Below are 16578 nucleotides of genomic sequence, written 5' to 3' on the forward strand. Positions count from 1 at the left end.
ATGCTTAATTTGCTTGAGTTAAGAATTGTTTTTATGAAATTGTTGTTGAATTTGTCTTAAAACTTTTAAAAAAATAATCGTTAGGGATATATTTGATGTAAATCGAAAACTTATAGAACAAAATTGAAACAAAAATAAAACTTAGAGATATTTTTAAAATTTTTATCAAATTTCAGGAACAAAAGATATACTTTACCCTTGTATTAATTATTTTTTAAATAAAACATAAAATAATTATAGCTCAATAGTTAAAAATCTATATAGATTATAAACTTTGTGTGAACCAAGTTCGATTTTGTATTATAATTGTATAAAAGATAAAAAAATAAATAAAATAAATAATATAAAATAAAATAAAAATTGTGATGTTAATTGGACAAAAATTTCACTCCAACCATTACAATTCTCTTTATATCTTTATATATAGGTACATGAAATTATTATCTTTCTTCCTATTTAGCAATTATTCAATAATTTTTATTATTTAATCGAAAAATTGATACTATAATACTTATGAGCTAGTATAACAAAATTAATTATTATTATTATTATTATTTCTCAAACACACTATATTTTTTCTAACCCGTTCTGCTTCTACATTGCTCACGACCGACCATCCAAATAAGCCGACTCTTTTCCCTGTTTACTCCATCACCATCTTCGTGCAAACACGACCGCACCACCCCATTCACTTACTTGCCATTGCCAAAGCCCTAATTTTCCAAAGTCCCCTGTCTCTCGCTCTGTCACGCACACATACAGCCCTCTACCAATTCGACCCTCTCTTCACTGCGGCTACTTCTATGTGTTCTCTCTCCTCCATCCTTCTCCAACAAGGCTACTACCTTTGAGCTATCTGCTCTAATCTCCTCTGGTTTTCTGTCCCTCTCTCCGTTGCTGCTTTGCTTTCTACTCACCGGGTCTCGGTGGCTACCTCTGTACTCTCTCGCTGCCGGTCATATCTCTCTGCTGATCTGTGATATTCACTTTTCCAATATAGGTATTACATTTTTCTATTCTCTTCAACCTTTTCAGCATTAGGGTTTTACCATTTCCATAGTCGGACACTTTTGTTATTACTTTTTTGTTCTTTCGATTACTTCAATCTTATTGTCTTTCTTATGTTGCCTGGTTTTGTTTCAATTGGTCGTATCTAAGACTTTTCTGATCCATCTTTGCTTTCAATTTTGATTTTGCAGGGTTAGGGTATCTCTCTCTCTCTCTCTCTCTCTCTCTCTCTCTCTCTCTCTCTCTCTCTCTCTTTTAACTTGGCTTTAAAGAGAGTAGAGAAAAATGTCGCACCTTGGTGGTGGTGCGGAGGCACACGCACGGTTCAAGCAGTATGAGTACCGTGCCAACTCGAGCTTGGTCCTCACCACCGACTCGCGTCCCCGGGAAACCCACGAGCCCACTGGTGAACCCGAGTCACTGTGGGGGAAGATCGACCCGAGGAGCTTTGGTGACCGGGCCTACCGTGGCAGGCCCGCCGAGCTGGATGAGAAACTTGAGAAGGCTAAGCAGAAGAAGAAAAAGGAGCGTGACCCTTTGACCGAGCCCCTGCCTCGACAGGGCAAGCGCCGCCGCCTCCAGGAAGAGAGTGTCCTCACTGCCACTGAGGAGGGCGTGTATCAGCCCAAGACCAAAGAGACTAGGGCTGCCTATGAGGCCATGCTGAGTGTCATTCAACAGCAGCTTGGCGGGCAGCCGCTCAGCATTGTTAGCGGTGCGGCTGATGAGATTCTTGCAGTGCTCAAGAATGATGCTGTTAAGAATCCGGACAAGAAGAAGGAAATTGAGAAGCTTTTGAATCCTATTCCTAATCAAGTATTTGACCAGCTGGTTTCTATTGGGAAGCTTATTACAGACTTTCAGGAGGGGTCTGATGCTGCCAATGGTACCTCGGCTATGGATGGCGATGATGGCCTTGATGATGATGTTGGTGTGGCAGTGGAATTTGAGGAGAATGAGGATGACGATGATGAGAGTGATCTTGATCAGGTGCAAGAGGAGGAAGAGGACGAGGATGATGTTGCCGAACCGAATGGATCAGGTGGTATGCAAATGGGTGGTGGTATTGACGATGAAGATATGGAGGATGCAAATGAGGGAATGAGTCTCAATGTACAGGATATAGATGCCTATTGGCTGCAGAGGAAGATTTCACAGGCATTTGAGCAGCAGATTGATCCACAGCAGTGCCAGAAACTCGCTGAAGAGGTTCTAAAGATTCTGGCTGAAGGTGATGACAGAGAAGTTGAGAACAAGCTGTTGATCCATCTTGAGTTTGATAAGTTCAGTCTCATTAAGTTCCTTTTAAGGAACAGACTGAAGATAGTGTGGTGTACCAAGTTGGCAAGGGCACAGGACCAGGAGGAAAGAGAGAAGATTGAGGAGGAAATGAAGGGGACAGATTTGCAGCCTATTTTGGAACAGTTGCACGCAACAAGGGCCTCTGCGAAGGAGAGGCAGAAGAACTTGGAGAAGAGTATAAGGGAAGAGGCACGTCGGTTGAGGGACGATACTGGTGGTGAGGGGAACACGGACAGGGAGAGGAGCAGGAGGGGGCTTGCTGATAGAGATGCAGAGAGTGGATGGTTGAAAGGTCAGCGTCAGATGATTGATCTAGATAACCTTGCTTTTGCTCAAGGTGGTTTGTTTATGGCAAAAAAGAAGTGTGACCTTCCAGATGGGTCTTATAGGCATCTCAGCAAGGGTTATGAAGAAATTCATGTGCCAGCTTTGAAGGCTAAACCACTTAAGGAGAATGAGAAGCTTGTTAAGATATCTTCTATGCCTGACTGGGCACAACCAGCCTTTAAAGGAATGACACAGTTGAATAGGGTTCAGAGCCAGGTTTACGAGACTGCTCTTTTCAAGCCTGACAATCTTCTTCTTTGTGCTCCAACTGGGGCTGGTAAAACTAATGTGGCGGTCCTCACAATTCTCCGGCAGATTGCCCTGCATAGAAATCCAGATGATGGTTCAATTGATCATAGTGCATACAAAATTGTTTATGTTGCACCTATGAAAGCCCTTGTAGCTGAGGTTGTTGGGAATTTATCCAATCGGCTGCAGAGTTATGATGTTAAAGTTAGGGAGCTCAGTGGAGATCAATCGCTAACCCGACAACAGATAGAGGAGACTCAAATTATTGTAACAACACCTGAGAAGTGGGATATTATCACTCGGAAGTCAGGAGATCGCACTTACACACAGCTTGTGAAACTAGTTATCATTGATGAGATCCATCTTCTTCATGATAATAGAGGTCCTGTTCTTGAAAGCATTGTTGCTAGAACAGTGAGGCAGATTGAAGCCACAGAAGAGCATATTCGGTTGGTGGGTTTGTCTGCTACCCTTCCTAATTATGAAGATGTGGCACTATTCTTACGAGTTAAACTGGATAAGGGGTTGTTCTATTTTGATAATAGTTATAGGCCTGTTCCCCTTTCTCAACAGTATGTTGGAATCACAGTAAAGAAGCCACTTCAGAGGTTCCAGTTGATGAATGATATTTGCTATGAGAAAGTTATGGCTGTGGCAGGAAAACATCAAGTTCTTATATTTGTACATTCAAGGAAAGAAACTGCTAAAACAGCTAAAGCCATCAGAGATACTGCTCTTGCAAAAGATACTCTTGCTAGATTCCTTAAAGAAGATAGTGCAAGTCGGGAGATTCTTCATACTCATACGGACCTTGTGAAGAGCAATGATCTTAAGGATCTTCTGCCATACGGTTTTGCAATTCATCATGCCGGTATGAACAGGACAGATCGTCAGCTTGTTGAGGATCTCTTTGCTGATGGGCATGTGCAAGTTTTGGTATCCACCGCAACCCTTGCCTGGGGTGTGAATCTTCCAGCTCACACGGTGATAATTAAGGGAACACAGATTTACAGTCCGGAGAAGGGAGCATGGACTGAACTGAGCCCTCTTGATGTGATGCAGATGCTGGGTCGTGCTGGAAGGCCCCAGTATGACTCGTATGGTGAAGGAATAATTGTTACTGGCCACAGTGAGTTGCAGTATTACCTCTCACTTATGAATCAGCAACTTCCTATTGAGAGCCAGTTTGTGTCCAAGTTGGCTGATCAGCTGAATGCAGAAATTGTACTTGGTACTGTCCAAAATGCTAGAGAAGCCTGTCATTGGCTTGGATATACTTACTTGTATGTCCGCATGGTGCGGAATCCTTCACTTTATGGTTTAGAACCTGATGCGCTGACAAGAGATGTATTATTGGAGGAAAGAAGAGCTGATTTGGTAAGTATCACTGCAATATAAATTTTAATTGTATCATAATGCATTATTACATGAACCAAAAAGATGGATGTCATTATTTGGTTTGTTTTTATAAGTTTTAACTTGACACTTCCTTTTTATGTTTATTTATTAAGGACCCCCCCCCCCAAAAAAAAACAACAAAACCCCCCCCCCCCCCCCCCCCCCCCCGGTTTTTCATTTGTTTGTGTGAGCGCGTGCATGCGACATATATATGGATGGGCGTTGTAGTCATGTTAGAATTATTTAAAGGGTACTAGATCTTCATCGGCCAAGAAAAACTTGAAGTTGCGCTGCAATATATGCTTTCATTGTGTCGTTATGCATCATTTACCTGAACCAAACTGATTTCTTTGACTTTATTTGGTTTGTTTTATTTAGCTATTTTTTATCTTTTAACCCAACACTAGTTTATTTATTATGGGTTTTCTTTTTCTTCCGATTAATTGTATATCTGTTTTTTTTGTGTGTGAAATGTATGGACTGTGTCTCTAGTCATATTTATGCTTGTCAATTAATGGTTTGTGTAGAATTGTTTAAAGTGGTTACTAGTTCATTATTGGCTGAGAAACTTAAGGTTTGTTTACTTTCAGAAGATGCTTTCTACTTTATTTCATGCGTCCAGAATTAGTTACAAAGACGGCACATGGTTTCCATTCTATTTTTCACTTAGAGGAAAAATTTGTTGTTTTCACTACTAAAATTTCCTGTTTCCTTTACCTGGAATTGGGATTTTCTCTTTCGATAATATGGTGGACGAATTTGGGTGATATTAATGCAGATGTTTTGGATGTGTATCCTTGTATTGCCCATTCCAATATTTTACTGGTTTATTGGCTAATCTTAATCTCTGATTGAAATCTTGCAGATTCATACAGCTGCAACCATCTTGGATAGGAATAATTTGGTGAAGTATGACAGGAAGACTGGGTATTTTCAGGTCACTGATTTGGGTCGCATTGCGAGTTACTACTACATAACACATGGAACCATCTCCACATATAATGAGCATTTGAAGCCTACGATGGGAGACATAGAGCTATGCCGATTGTTCTCACTGAGTGAAGAATTCAAGTATGTGACGGTACGGCAGGATGAGAAGATGGAGCTAGCAAAGCTTTTGGACCGTGTTCCCATTCCCATCAAGGAGAGTTTGGAAGAGCCAAGTGCGAAAATCAATGTTTTGCTTCAAGCATACATTTCACAGTTAAAGCTTGAAGGGCTTTCACTAACATCTGATATGGTTTTCATAACTCAGGTGAGAATGTGTTCTATACTATTGAGATATTAATGGTCAGTTTTGTTAAAGAAATAAGAACATTTTCTTTTTTCATTTTCTGAAACAGATTTTATTTTCATATTCTCAAGTTCTAGGAAACATGTTTGGTTTGACTATATTTTGTTGTCTTTAAAAACTTGGGAACGTTGAAAATCTGTTTGATTTGCCAATTTTCAATCTGTTAAAACTTTTAAAATAAAAGTAAATGTCAATTTAAAAACAATTTAAACGTGAAATATCTTAAAGTAACTAAAAAAGTAACTTAATTTTATTATGCATCATATTACGTGTCATTGTTTTAAAAAATTATGAACTAAAAAATATTTTATATGAACTTCAAAATAAATTGTGATATTAGAATACGTTTAATTTTCCCTGTATGTACATGCCTGTATTTTATAACTGAGTACAGTTAAGTTGATCTCTTTTTTCTTTTTTCTTTTTTTTTTTGAATGCAAACCCAGATACAAATTGATTTTTCTTTTCATATCCATTATTAATTCCCTAACAGAAAATTAACTTCATTATGAATGCAACTACAAGTAGTTGAAAGGGAGGAAATGACAAAAATACCAAAAGGCTCAAAATTACAATTTCATGAAATTACTGTTAATGCATATGAAGAATAAAAGGAAGAACGGAACTGTTGCAACAATGCTTGACAGTGGTCGCTTGGGGCATGTGTGGTGCTGGCGACGGAGCAGGAGGCAGTGCCAGCAAGGGTTGGAAGCAGTGAGGCAAAGTGGGCAACATTTGCAGTTGTGAGGATGAAGTGATAAAGGGGTTTTGGGTCGGGGACTATTTAAAAGAAAGGTTGAAAAGAAAAAGAAAGAAGTTCAGCTTAATTATGGGGCATGCCACCATGTTTTCATATCTCAGTTCTTGTCAATTTTCTTAGAGAACACTTAAAAAGAATGCAAATTCCATGTTTTCCAAAATTTAATTTTGAAAATTGTTTTCTAAAATTCTTATAAATGAAAACAGAAAAACACAGCAAAAAACGCCAAATTTCCCTGTCTTGCTGACTTTTATAATTTGCAAGTATTTTACTGATTTTTATTATTTGTTCTTTCAGAGTGCTGGACGCCTTTTGCGGGCTCTTTTTGAGATTGTATTGAAACGTGGATGGGCACAGTTGGCTGAAAAGGCTCTGAACTTGTGCAAGATGGTGACCAAGAGGATGTGGAGTGTCCAAACACCCCTTCGTCAGTTCAATGGTATCCCTAGTGATGTATTAACGAAGTTGGAGAAGAAAGATTTGGCTTGGGAGAGGTATTATGACCTATCATCACAAGAGATAGGTGAACTCATTCGTGCTCCAAAGATGGGAAGGATGCTTCATAAATATATCCATCAGTTTCCAAAACTGAACCTTGCAGCTCATGTGCAGCCTATTACTCGGACAGTTCTGAGGGTTGAACTCACGATAACTCCGGATTTTGCATGGGATGACAGAATTCATGGTTATGTTGAGCCTTTTTGGGTGATTGTTGAGGACAATGATGGGGAATATATCCTTCATCATGAGAATTTTATGCTGAAAAAGCAGTTTATTGATGAGGATCATACGCTGAATTTCACAGTTCCAATCTACGAACCTCTTCCTCCTCAATACTTCATCCATGTTGTTTCAGATAGATGGCTTGGATCACAAACTGTTCTACCTGTTTCCTTCAGGCACCTTATCTTACCTGAAAAGTACCCTCCCCCAACTGAACTCTTGGACCTGCAACCACTGCCTGTGACTGCATTGAGAAATCCATCGTATGAAGCACTTTATCAGGATTTCAAGCATTTCAATCCTGTCCAGACCCAAGTATTCACAGTTCTGTATAATTCTGATGACAATGTATTAGTTGCTGCACCGACAGGAAGTGGTAAGACCATCTGTGCAGAATTCGCTATTTTGAGGAATCATCAAAAAGGGCCTGATAGTGTCATGCGTGTTGTTTATATTGCACCTATTGAAGCACTGGCCAAGGAACGGTATCGTGATTGGGAGAGGAAATTTGGAGGTGGTCTTAAATTGAAGGTGGTTCAATTGACTGGAGAAACAGCAGCTGACTTGAAGCTACTTGAGAAAGGTCAGATTATCATTAGCACCCCAGAGAAGTGGGATGCTTTATCCCGCCGCTGGAAACAAAGGAAACATGTGCAGCAGGTTAGCCTTTTCATCATTGATGAACTCCACTTAATTGGAGGTCAAGGTGGTCCTGTTTTAGAAGTCATTGTTTCGAGGATGAGATATATTGCTAGTCAGGTTGAAAACAAGATTCGTATTGTGGCATTGTCTACCTCTCTTGCAAATGCCAAGGATCTAGGAGAATGGATTGGAGCTACTTCCCATGGTCTCTTCAATTTTCCCCCCGGCGTTCGTCCTGTACCTTTGGAAATACACATTCAAGGTGTAGACATTGCTAATTTTGAGGCAAGGATGCAAGCAATGACAAAACCAACTTATACTGCAATTGTTCAGCACGCCAAGAATGCAAAACCTGCTCTTGTATTTGTGCCTACAAGGAAGCATGTGCAGCTGACAGCTGTGGATCTGATTACATACTCGAGTGCAGACGGTGCAGAGAAGCCATTCTTATTGCGGTCCTCAGAAGAGCTTGAACCTTTTCTTGACAAGATTAGTGATGCAATGTTGAAAGAAACTTTACAAGGCGGAGTGGGATACTTGCATGAGGGCTTAAACAATCTGGATTATGATATTGTGACCCAACTGTTTGAAGCTGGCTGGATTCAGGTGTGTGTTTTGAGTAGTTCTATGTGTTGGGGAGTGACATTGTCGGCTCACTTGGTAGTTGTGATGGGTACACAGTATTACGATGGGCGTGAAAATGCACAGTCAGATTACCCTGTTACTGATCTTCTGCAGATGATGGGTCATGCCAGCCGGCCTTTGGTAGATAATTCTGGGAAATGTGTCATCTTGTGTCATGCACCCCGGAAAGAATACTACAAGAAATTTTTATATGAAGCTTTCCCTGTTGAGAGCCACCTTCATCACTTCTTGCATGATAACCTGAATGCTGAAATTGTTGCTGGGGTTATTGAGAATAAGCAAGATGCTGTAGATTATCTCACATGGACATTCATGTACAGGCGTCTCACACAAAATCCCAACTATTACAATCTACAAGGAGTTAGTCACAGACATCTTTCTGATTACCTTTCAGAGCTTGTGGAAAATACATTAAGTGATTTGGAAGCGAGCAAGTGTGTTCTCATCGAGGATGACATGGATCTTTCTCCACTCAATCTTGGTATGATTGCTTCATATTATTACATCAGTTACACAACAATTGAGCGGTTTTCGTCATCATTGACTTCAAAGACAAAAATGAAGGGTCTTTTGGAGGTTCTGTCTTCAGCTTCTGAGTATGCTCAGCTTCCAATACGACCCGGGGAGGAAGAGGTGGTTCGCAGATTAATTAATCACCAAAGGTTTTCCTTTGAAAACCCGAGAGTCACAGACCCACATGTTAAAGCTAATGCTTTGCTGCAGGCCCACTTCTCAAGGCAATTTGTCGGGGGAAATCTTGCACTGGACCAGAGGGAGGTTCTTCTTTGTGCAAATAGATTGCTTCAGTCAATGGTAGATGTAATATCAAGTAATGGTTGGCTAAGCTTGGCTCTTCTGGCCATGGAAGTTAGTCAAATGGTTACTCAAGGAATGTGGGAACGTGACTCCATGCTATTACAACTTCCTCACTTTACTAAGGATCTGGCTAAGAAATGCCAGGAGAACCCAGGGAAGAGTATAGAAACTGTGTTTGATTTATTAGAGATGGACGATGATGAAAGGCGGGAGTTGTTGGGCATGTCAGATTCCCAGTTGTTTGATATTGCCAGATTTTGTAATCGTTTCCCCAATATTGATTTGTCATATGAGGTGATAGACAGTGACGACGTGCGGGCTGGGGAAGATGTCACAATACAAGTCGCTCTCGAACGGGATCAGGCAGAAGTAGGACCTGTTGATGCTCCCAGGTATCCAAAATCCAAGGAGGAGGGATGGTGGCTTGTTGTTGGTGACACCAAAAACAACTTGTTGCTTGCCATTAAACGGGTTTCGCTTCAGCGGAAGCTAAAAGCCAAACTGGAGTTTGCTGCTCCTGCTGATGCTGGAAAGAAATCCTATACCCTTTACTTCATGTGCGATTCATACCTGGGCTGTGATCAGGAGTATGCTTTTTCCATTGATGTCAAAGCAGCAGGGGCTGCTGATTTAGATAGCAGTAGAGAATGAAGAGGTAGATTGCTTTTCCCTTTGCCATATGCTAAACTTCTAGTTGAATGTTTGATGGGATCATCTTATTTGATAAAACACTTGTCAACAATATCTTGCCAGATGTCAGGAGTTGATGTGTGTGTGTTGTTTTGTTTTGTTGAGAGGTTCTAATTAATTAGGTTTGTGGATGTCACTTGGATTAGTTAAATTAATGCATACTGCTGAAATAGTACGATATTCTAATGCCATGTGTGTTTTACAAGTAGTATTAACTGCTTATCTCTCTCTTTCACAATTAAATTGTCTGTTTGAGTGGTACATGAGAAGATTAATGTACAAAATATTACAAAATACTGTCGATTTGGAGCGCTACATTTAGAAGATCAATGTTTCCAGACAATGAAAGGGAGTATTTGGTTATTGGGTCATGACATATTTAATAGAAGTAGCCTCATCATCCCCCTTACGAAAATGTCATCGTCATACTCTCGTATTGAACCCTTTTATTTGAATATTCTTTTGCGTGTTTGCTCTGAACCTTATGAAATCTCTATATCCTTAACAGTTTTGTTAAGCACTCAAGCGGCAAATTTGAATGACAATGCTTCGGTTTTTTGGTAGTAATAGTGACAACATTTTTTTTATCTTTATTAACTTCTGCTTGTTGGTTTGGTGGCAATTTTGGTAGTAATAGTGACAAACTCACTTTTCTTTTCTTTTCTTTTCTTTTTTTTTTTTTGTCTTGGATTAAGGAACACGCATAAAACAGTGGTAGGCAAAGGAGTAATTATCATTCTCAGGGCTCAGGAGTAGCAAGTGAAGTAGATGTAGCGTTGCTTATTGGAACACAATTTTGCAGGCCAGTAACAAGTTGCAACACTAGGAAATGGAGTTTGGATAGGATGCTAAATTTGGACGCTTGAGCCCTTTATTGATTTAGTATTATAATTTTGAACTTTGGGATGAAAGGTGTCAATTTTGGGCTATTGCATCCAAGGATGATAGACCTGAATTTTCATTTTTGACCATTTTTATCCCATCTCATAATGCAGGTGAACTCTCTTATATTTTTGTTCGTGCATGTGGTTTCGGATAACTGCTAGTGTGGTAGTTAATCTTGTAACTCTAGTTTGTACAGATGTATTGCTATCTGAATATCGATGATTGTACTTTACGAATTTCTTATTTTGCTTTTATTTGGTTACATAATATATAGATTGTGACTCCAGGTATGGTCTATCGATGATAATGTTTTCAGACCAGCTTATCCAAGATTGGGGTTGAAGAAAATTAGGGTATATTTAGTTTGATTGATTTATTTTTTTATCGTTATTATTTTCTGTTTCAGTATTGTGGAAAAAAAAGTGTATTGACGGGTTTTAACGGCGCTTTTTATTTTTATTTTTATTTTTTTTTTCTTTGGTCAATGGATTGGACAACTTCCAATCCTAGGTTACACAACACATCCACTCACACACTAAAGGTTCCATCACTACCCAGCTGTAGCTGGGATTCGAACCTGAGATGTGATTCGAACCTGAGATGTGGTTTCTGTGAGGCCAACATATTGGCCATCGGTGCAATGCCTCGGCCACACGGCGCTTTTTATTTGAAATAGTGGAGAAGAGCGTGTGTTTTGATGTGTTATAGAGTTGTGTATCACGAAATTGAATGGGCCCAAATGTAATGGTCCAATTAAATCCAAACAGGTGATGGATATGTTTTGAGCCCAATAATTTGTGATTAGCCTGACCGTGTCTATATAGAAAAAAAAAAGAAGAGACTAGGATTCCATATTTTTCATGTCCAAAAAATAAAAGATTGGGGATTAAATAAAAAACCATGTTGGGTAATTAATATATGATAATGTTGCAAACTTGCAATTTGAATCGTAGTTGAAAAAATTTCGAACGGACCCTATTCTAGGTCGGTCCGGTCTGGACATTGGAGTGGATAAGGAACATGTTCTAACCTGTTGACACTGGAACACAGCTCGTTCTCCGGAAAAGGTCGGCAAAACTCCTTGTGATCGAAGCACGAAGCGCGGCAGTCAGAACTGAGGTTGTGGATACCTGCAAAGGTTCTCCGACGCTCAAGTCAGTAAGAGGTTTTATGAGTGTGAGTTTCTATATTTGAAAGATTGCATACCTGTTTGGTCTCTGTCTTTCGCCTTATATCTGGTTGGTCGTAAGTGAACGTTTTTTTAGATAACGTCCGAGCATTAATCTGTATATCCGATGTTATGAGAAGAACATGAATGCCGATTTAATTATAATGGTCGGTTACAATTGTAAAATGGTACGTTGCCGAGATATAACTCGTAACCGATTTTTACCTGTTCATATCACAGCCCCCAAGCTTGGCCTGATTTGAGGAGGACAGGTTGAGCTTATTATTGATTTAGCGAGTTATAGCTCGGTATACTTAGCCCCCTAGGTCAACGTGGCGTACCAGATTTTTACTTTTTTTTGTAGCAGTCTGCTTTATTGGTTATTGTGTTAATTTAATGTCTTGTCTGGTTCAACTTCCAACGTTAATCTTGGACCGTTGAAGTGACTTTAGAAAGTGTGGATGGGATTTAATTTTGGAACTGAAAGGTTAATTAAATTGATGCTTGAGTTTGAACTCTGAAGTTCTTCATTAACATTGCGTTTAAGTCTGGGGGCAGAAGCTTTTAAGTGAAAATGAGTAGAAGAGGTTAGTGCAGTTTTTTCGTCTACTATTTCTTGGTAATTTTCGTTTTTGCATTTGTTAAAAATGAGTGAAAAGAAGAAAAATGTGTTACCCCCAATTGAAAATGCTGGGAAATATGATTGGGTTGACAACGATGTTCACATACGGGCTTCATTATTTTCTGATGCTGATAGTGTGAAGCGGATAAACATGAGTAGGGTAATGAGGACTGGGTTTCATATAGAGCTGCTGCCATGCAGCCGGTCGGATCGTGTTTTCCATAGACAAGATGGGTTTGAATATTTTTATGTTTATAGTTGCATGATTGAGGAACTAAGGGTCAAACTTCCGTTTTCTCTTTTTGAATGTAGTGTGATGAAACAATTGAATTGTGCCCCTTCCCAAATCCATCCGAATGGGTGGGCTTTTATAAGATGTTTTGAAGCTTTGATGGATTTTCTTGAAATTAAACCAGACTTAGAGCTGTTCTTTTCTTTGTTCCAAGCTAAAGGGGTATGGAAGGGTTTATGGATTAACTTGAACAGTACCCCTGGATTTTCTATTTTCAAACTTTATAAATCGTCGTTCAAGGATTTCAAAGAAATGTTTCTGAAAGTTAAATCAGTAAATGAAGAGTTTCCGTTTTACCTTGACGAAAACCTGGGAGAAACATTTCCGCTTTACTGGTGTTGCCATCCGCAACATATTCTGGGTCCCGACCTTATCAATAGTCGCAATGAATGTATAATCTCATTTTTGATTGAGATGGTTGACAAGGGCGGACTGATATCTGTGTCTGACCTGCTACCGTGGGAGGAAAATAAAGCCGTAGTATTAGAGTATTTTGGTGAGAGAAATTGGAGGTTATCTTCTTCTCAAAGCTATTTTTAACTGTTTTAGGTTTTGCTGACTTTTTTCCTTATGAATGTTGTAGCTGGTAACTTCCCTGGAGTGACTGCCTCTAGTTTGAGATCCCGATTCAAAAGCAAAAATTTTGAGGGATCTTCATCAAATGTCGAGAAGGCGGATGGTGGTGCTGAGGTGGATCAGCCCCCACCGAGGAAGAAGGGTATCGTTTTTAAGATAAGGAAGTCGGATGCGGTTGAAAATGAGGGTGGAGTTGAAGAGGAGAAGATGCGGCTTGATGATTTGCCGAATTTTATTTTGAAGCAAGAGAAATTACATGCGTTTGAGGAGGAAGAAGAAAATTCCTCGGTATGGAGCAAGAAATTTCCCTTTAGTGTTGTATCGGATGAAATTGTGCAGTCGGAGGTAGATAGGAGTCGGGTGGACGCGGTTGGAGACTTAGGTGTTGATCAGTACCTACAGGTAACGTGTTTTTTCTCTTTCTTGCTCTCATCTTTCTTTTTATGATGGTTCGTGTCTTTCTTTGCGTTTGTGTTTCCTATCATGATGGTGGCTTTATGCTTTCAGGTCTTAGGATTTCGGTTGGCCAGTATTGGCCGTAGCCAAGAGAAGAGACACAAGAAGGAACTATCTGAGGCTTCCAATATTGCTAAGTTAAAGGAACAATTGATGCTAAGTGAAGCAAGTGCTAAGGATTTGAAGAAGAAGTTATCTGAGACTGAGTCTGAACTTAAGGTTGAAAAGGAGTGTCATGAAAGAATTTCTGCATTGTTAAAAGAAAAGGAAAATGATCTTTCGAGCATAAATGATCGGCTCACCGAATTATCTGTCAAGATGAAAAAATTTGAAGAAAATAAGCAAGGTGATATTCTGGACGCCTTTGCTGAAGGCTTTGAGCGAGCTGTTAATCAGGCGAAGTTCCTTGTGCCCGGCGGAGATTTCAGCGCCATGGATCCTGCTAAAGTAATTCAAGGTGATAAACTCATAGACGACGAGGAAGTTGTTGAGGAAGGAGATGATAACCTTGCCGAGTAATTTGTTTTAGGAGTTTGTCCTTTTTGAAAGGTTCTGTGGGTTTTGCTGGATGTATTTCCGTGTTTTGATTTGTGAAGTGCAGTAGTCTGGTTATAAACTGATAGATTAGGTTTTGTTGTTTGCCTAATCAATTTTTTGATGTTGCCGTTTCGTGGCTTGACGACTGTAATATTTGCGCATTCGTGTAATAATGCGACTTACTGTTTCATAAGTTATTCCCTTTCATAGGAATATTACTTTTTGGAGAATGTCATGAAAAATATATATTAAAAATTAATGTTATTGAAAGTGATACCTGTACAAGTTTGTGTCAGGTGAACCAGCCTCATTAAAACCCCTATGAGGAAAAAACCCCTTTTGGGAAAAAAAGTTCTTAAGGTGGGAAAAAGAGTACTGGTATACTGCTTATTGTTAACTGTAATATTGTTTCAAAGAATTGATGTTCCATGTGTTGGGAATTTGCGTGCCATCTAGTTGTTCCAACTTATATGCTCCCCGGCCCAGTACCTCAGAAATTCGATATGGGCCGTCCCAAGCTGCGGCGAGCTTCCCGTGAGAAGGAGGTCGGCGAGCTTGTTCAGTCTTTCGAAGTACTAAATCTCCGCTGATGAATGCTCTTGGAATCACTTTCTGAGCATATCGCCGGCCCACCTGCTGTTGCAAAGCCCGGTGCCGAATTGCTGCTGTTTCCCTAATTTCTTCAATTAGGTCGAGCTCTACTTGCCGAGCTTTGTCGTGATCTTCGGCTAACGTACGCATGGAGCCTTGGGACACCTCCATCGGAATCATTGCTTCGGATCCGTAGACCAACCTGAAAGGAGTTTCCTTGGTCGTTGAGTGGATTGTTGTATTGTATGCCCATAGAACTTCTGGGATAAGCTCGGCCCACAAGCCCTTCGCGTCGCCGAGCTTTTTCTTTAATGCTTGCAGGATGACCTTATTTGCTGCTTCTGCTAGACCGTTGGATTGCGGGTGTTCGACAGAAGAGAAGTGTTGCTTTATCTTTAGATTCTGCAAAAATTCCTTGAAAGTGTTGTCAGTAAATTGCCGACCATTATCAGTGACGATATGGCCTGGTATACCGAATCTACAAATTATATATTTCCATACGAAACTTATCATTTGTGATGAGGTGATTTTTGCAAGCGGCTGGGCCTCAATCCATTTAGAAAAGTAATCTATTGCAACTACCAAAAATTTTACCTGTCTCGGAGCAGTGGGGAAAGGGCCAAGTATGTCTATTCCCCACCTATTGAACGGCCAACTTACTACTGACTGATGGAGATGTTCGGCAGGCATGTTAATGATCGGTGAGTGTTTCTGACAGTTGTCGCAGGTTCTGACTTTATGCCTACTGTCCTCCCATATTGTCGGCCAATAAAAACCTGCGCGGAGAGCTTTTTGTGCCAAGCTTCGAGCTCCGCAGTGTATGCCGCAGATTCCTTCATGAGCTTCGGCTAAGAGAAGATCGGCCTCTGCCCTATCTAAACACTTCAACAATGGTCGAGAATAACCTCACCTATACAGAGTGTTATTTATCAAGGTGAAAAAAGAAGCTTGTCTTTTGAATTTACCTTTGTTTTCAATTTCCTCCGGAACAGAGCCGCTACGGAGGTATTGAATGTAAGGTTGCTGCCAACTGTTTTTACTCAAGGTATTTAAAATTTTCGCCGATTCAATGCTCGGTCTGTCTAAGGTTGACTGTAAAAGTGTGGCAGTGTGTGCTTGCGTTGTTGCTAGTTTTGATAGAACATCTGCCCTATGGTTTTGTTCTCTAGTTATGTGGGCAATTTCTATTTTAGAAAATTTGTTTAATAAGGTTTGAACAATATTTAAATATTTCAAAAGAATTGGATCTTTTGTTTGGAAATTTTGATTTGCTTGTTGCACGACTAGTAACGAATCGCAGTAAACCTTTAAATCATGGATATCTAAATCAATGGCTAACCTGAGCCCAGCTATGAGGGCTTCGTATTCGGCTTGGTTATTGCTGGCTTTAAATGAAAACCTGAGAGAGTGTTCGAGGATTACACCATCCGAGCTTTCTAGTAGTACTCCTACTCCTGCCCCTTGAGGGTTTGAGGCTCCATCAACGAATAGTGTCCACAGCCGACTTCTTTCATCGGATGAAGTGTTGGTAAATTCCGCCACAAAATCAGCCAGGCATTGTGACTTAACAGACCCTCTTGGTTGGAATTGTATGTCA

General features: G+C 40.0%; 1 protein-coding gene across 1 annotated transcript; it reads left to right on the plus strand.

Annotated features, from left to right (window-relative positions):
• Positions 1-580: 580 nt before the first annotated feature.
• On the plus strand, positions 581-10975 carry LOC112756791 (DExH-box ATP-dependent RNA helicase DExH12). The gene is made up of 5 exons (XM_025805412.3): positions 581-1000; positions 1200-4263; positions 5150-5539; positions 6636-9819; positions 10550-10975. Exons 2-4 carry the CDS (start codon positions 1294-1296, stop codon positions 9813-9815), a joined length of 6540 nt encoding a protein of 2179 aa, XP_025661197.1. The 5' UTR covers positions 581-1000; positions 1200-1293; the 3' UTR covers positions 9816-9819; positions 10550-10975.
• The last annotated feature ends 5603 nt before the right edge of the window (positions 10976-16578 follow it).

Source organism: Arachis hypogaea, chromosome 2 (assembly GCF_003086295.3).
Source record: "Arachis hypogaea cultivar Tifrunner chromosome 2, arahy.Tifrunner.gnm2.J5K5, whole genome shotgun sequence".
Classification (NCBI taxonomy): domain Eukaryota; kingdom Viridiplantae; phylum Streptophyta; class Magnoliopsida; order Fabales; family Fabaceae; genus Arachis; species Arachis hypogaea.

Coding starts and splice junctions, on each gene's coding strand:
- LOC112756791 (XM_025805412.3), top strand. CDS start 1,294: ATGTCGCACCTTGGTGGTGGTGCGGAGGCACACGCACGGTTCAAGCAG. Junction 4,264..5,149: donor AGGAAAGAAGAGCTGATTTG/GTAAGTATCACT, acceptor GAAATCTTGCAG/ATTCATACAGCTGCAACCAT. Junction 5,540..6,635: donor ATATGGTTTTCATAACTCAG/GTGAGAATGTGT, acceptor TTGTTCTTTCAG/AGTGCTGGACGCCTTTTGCG.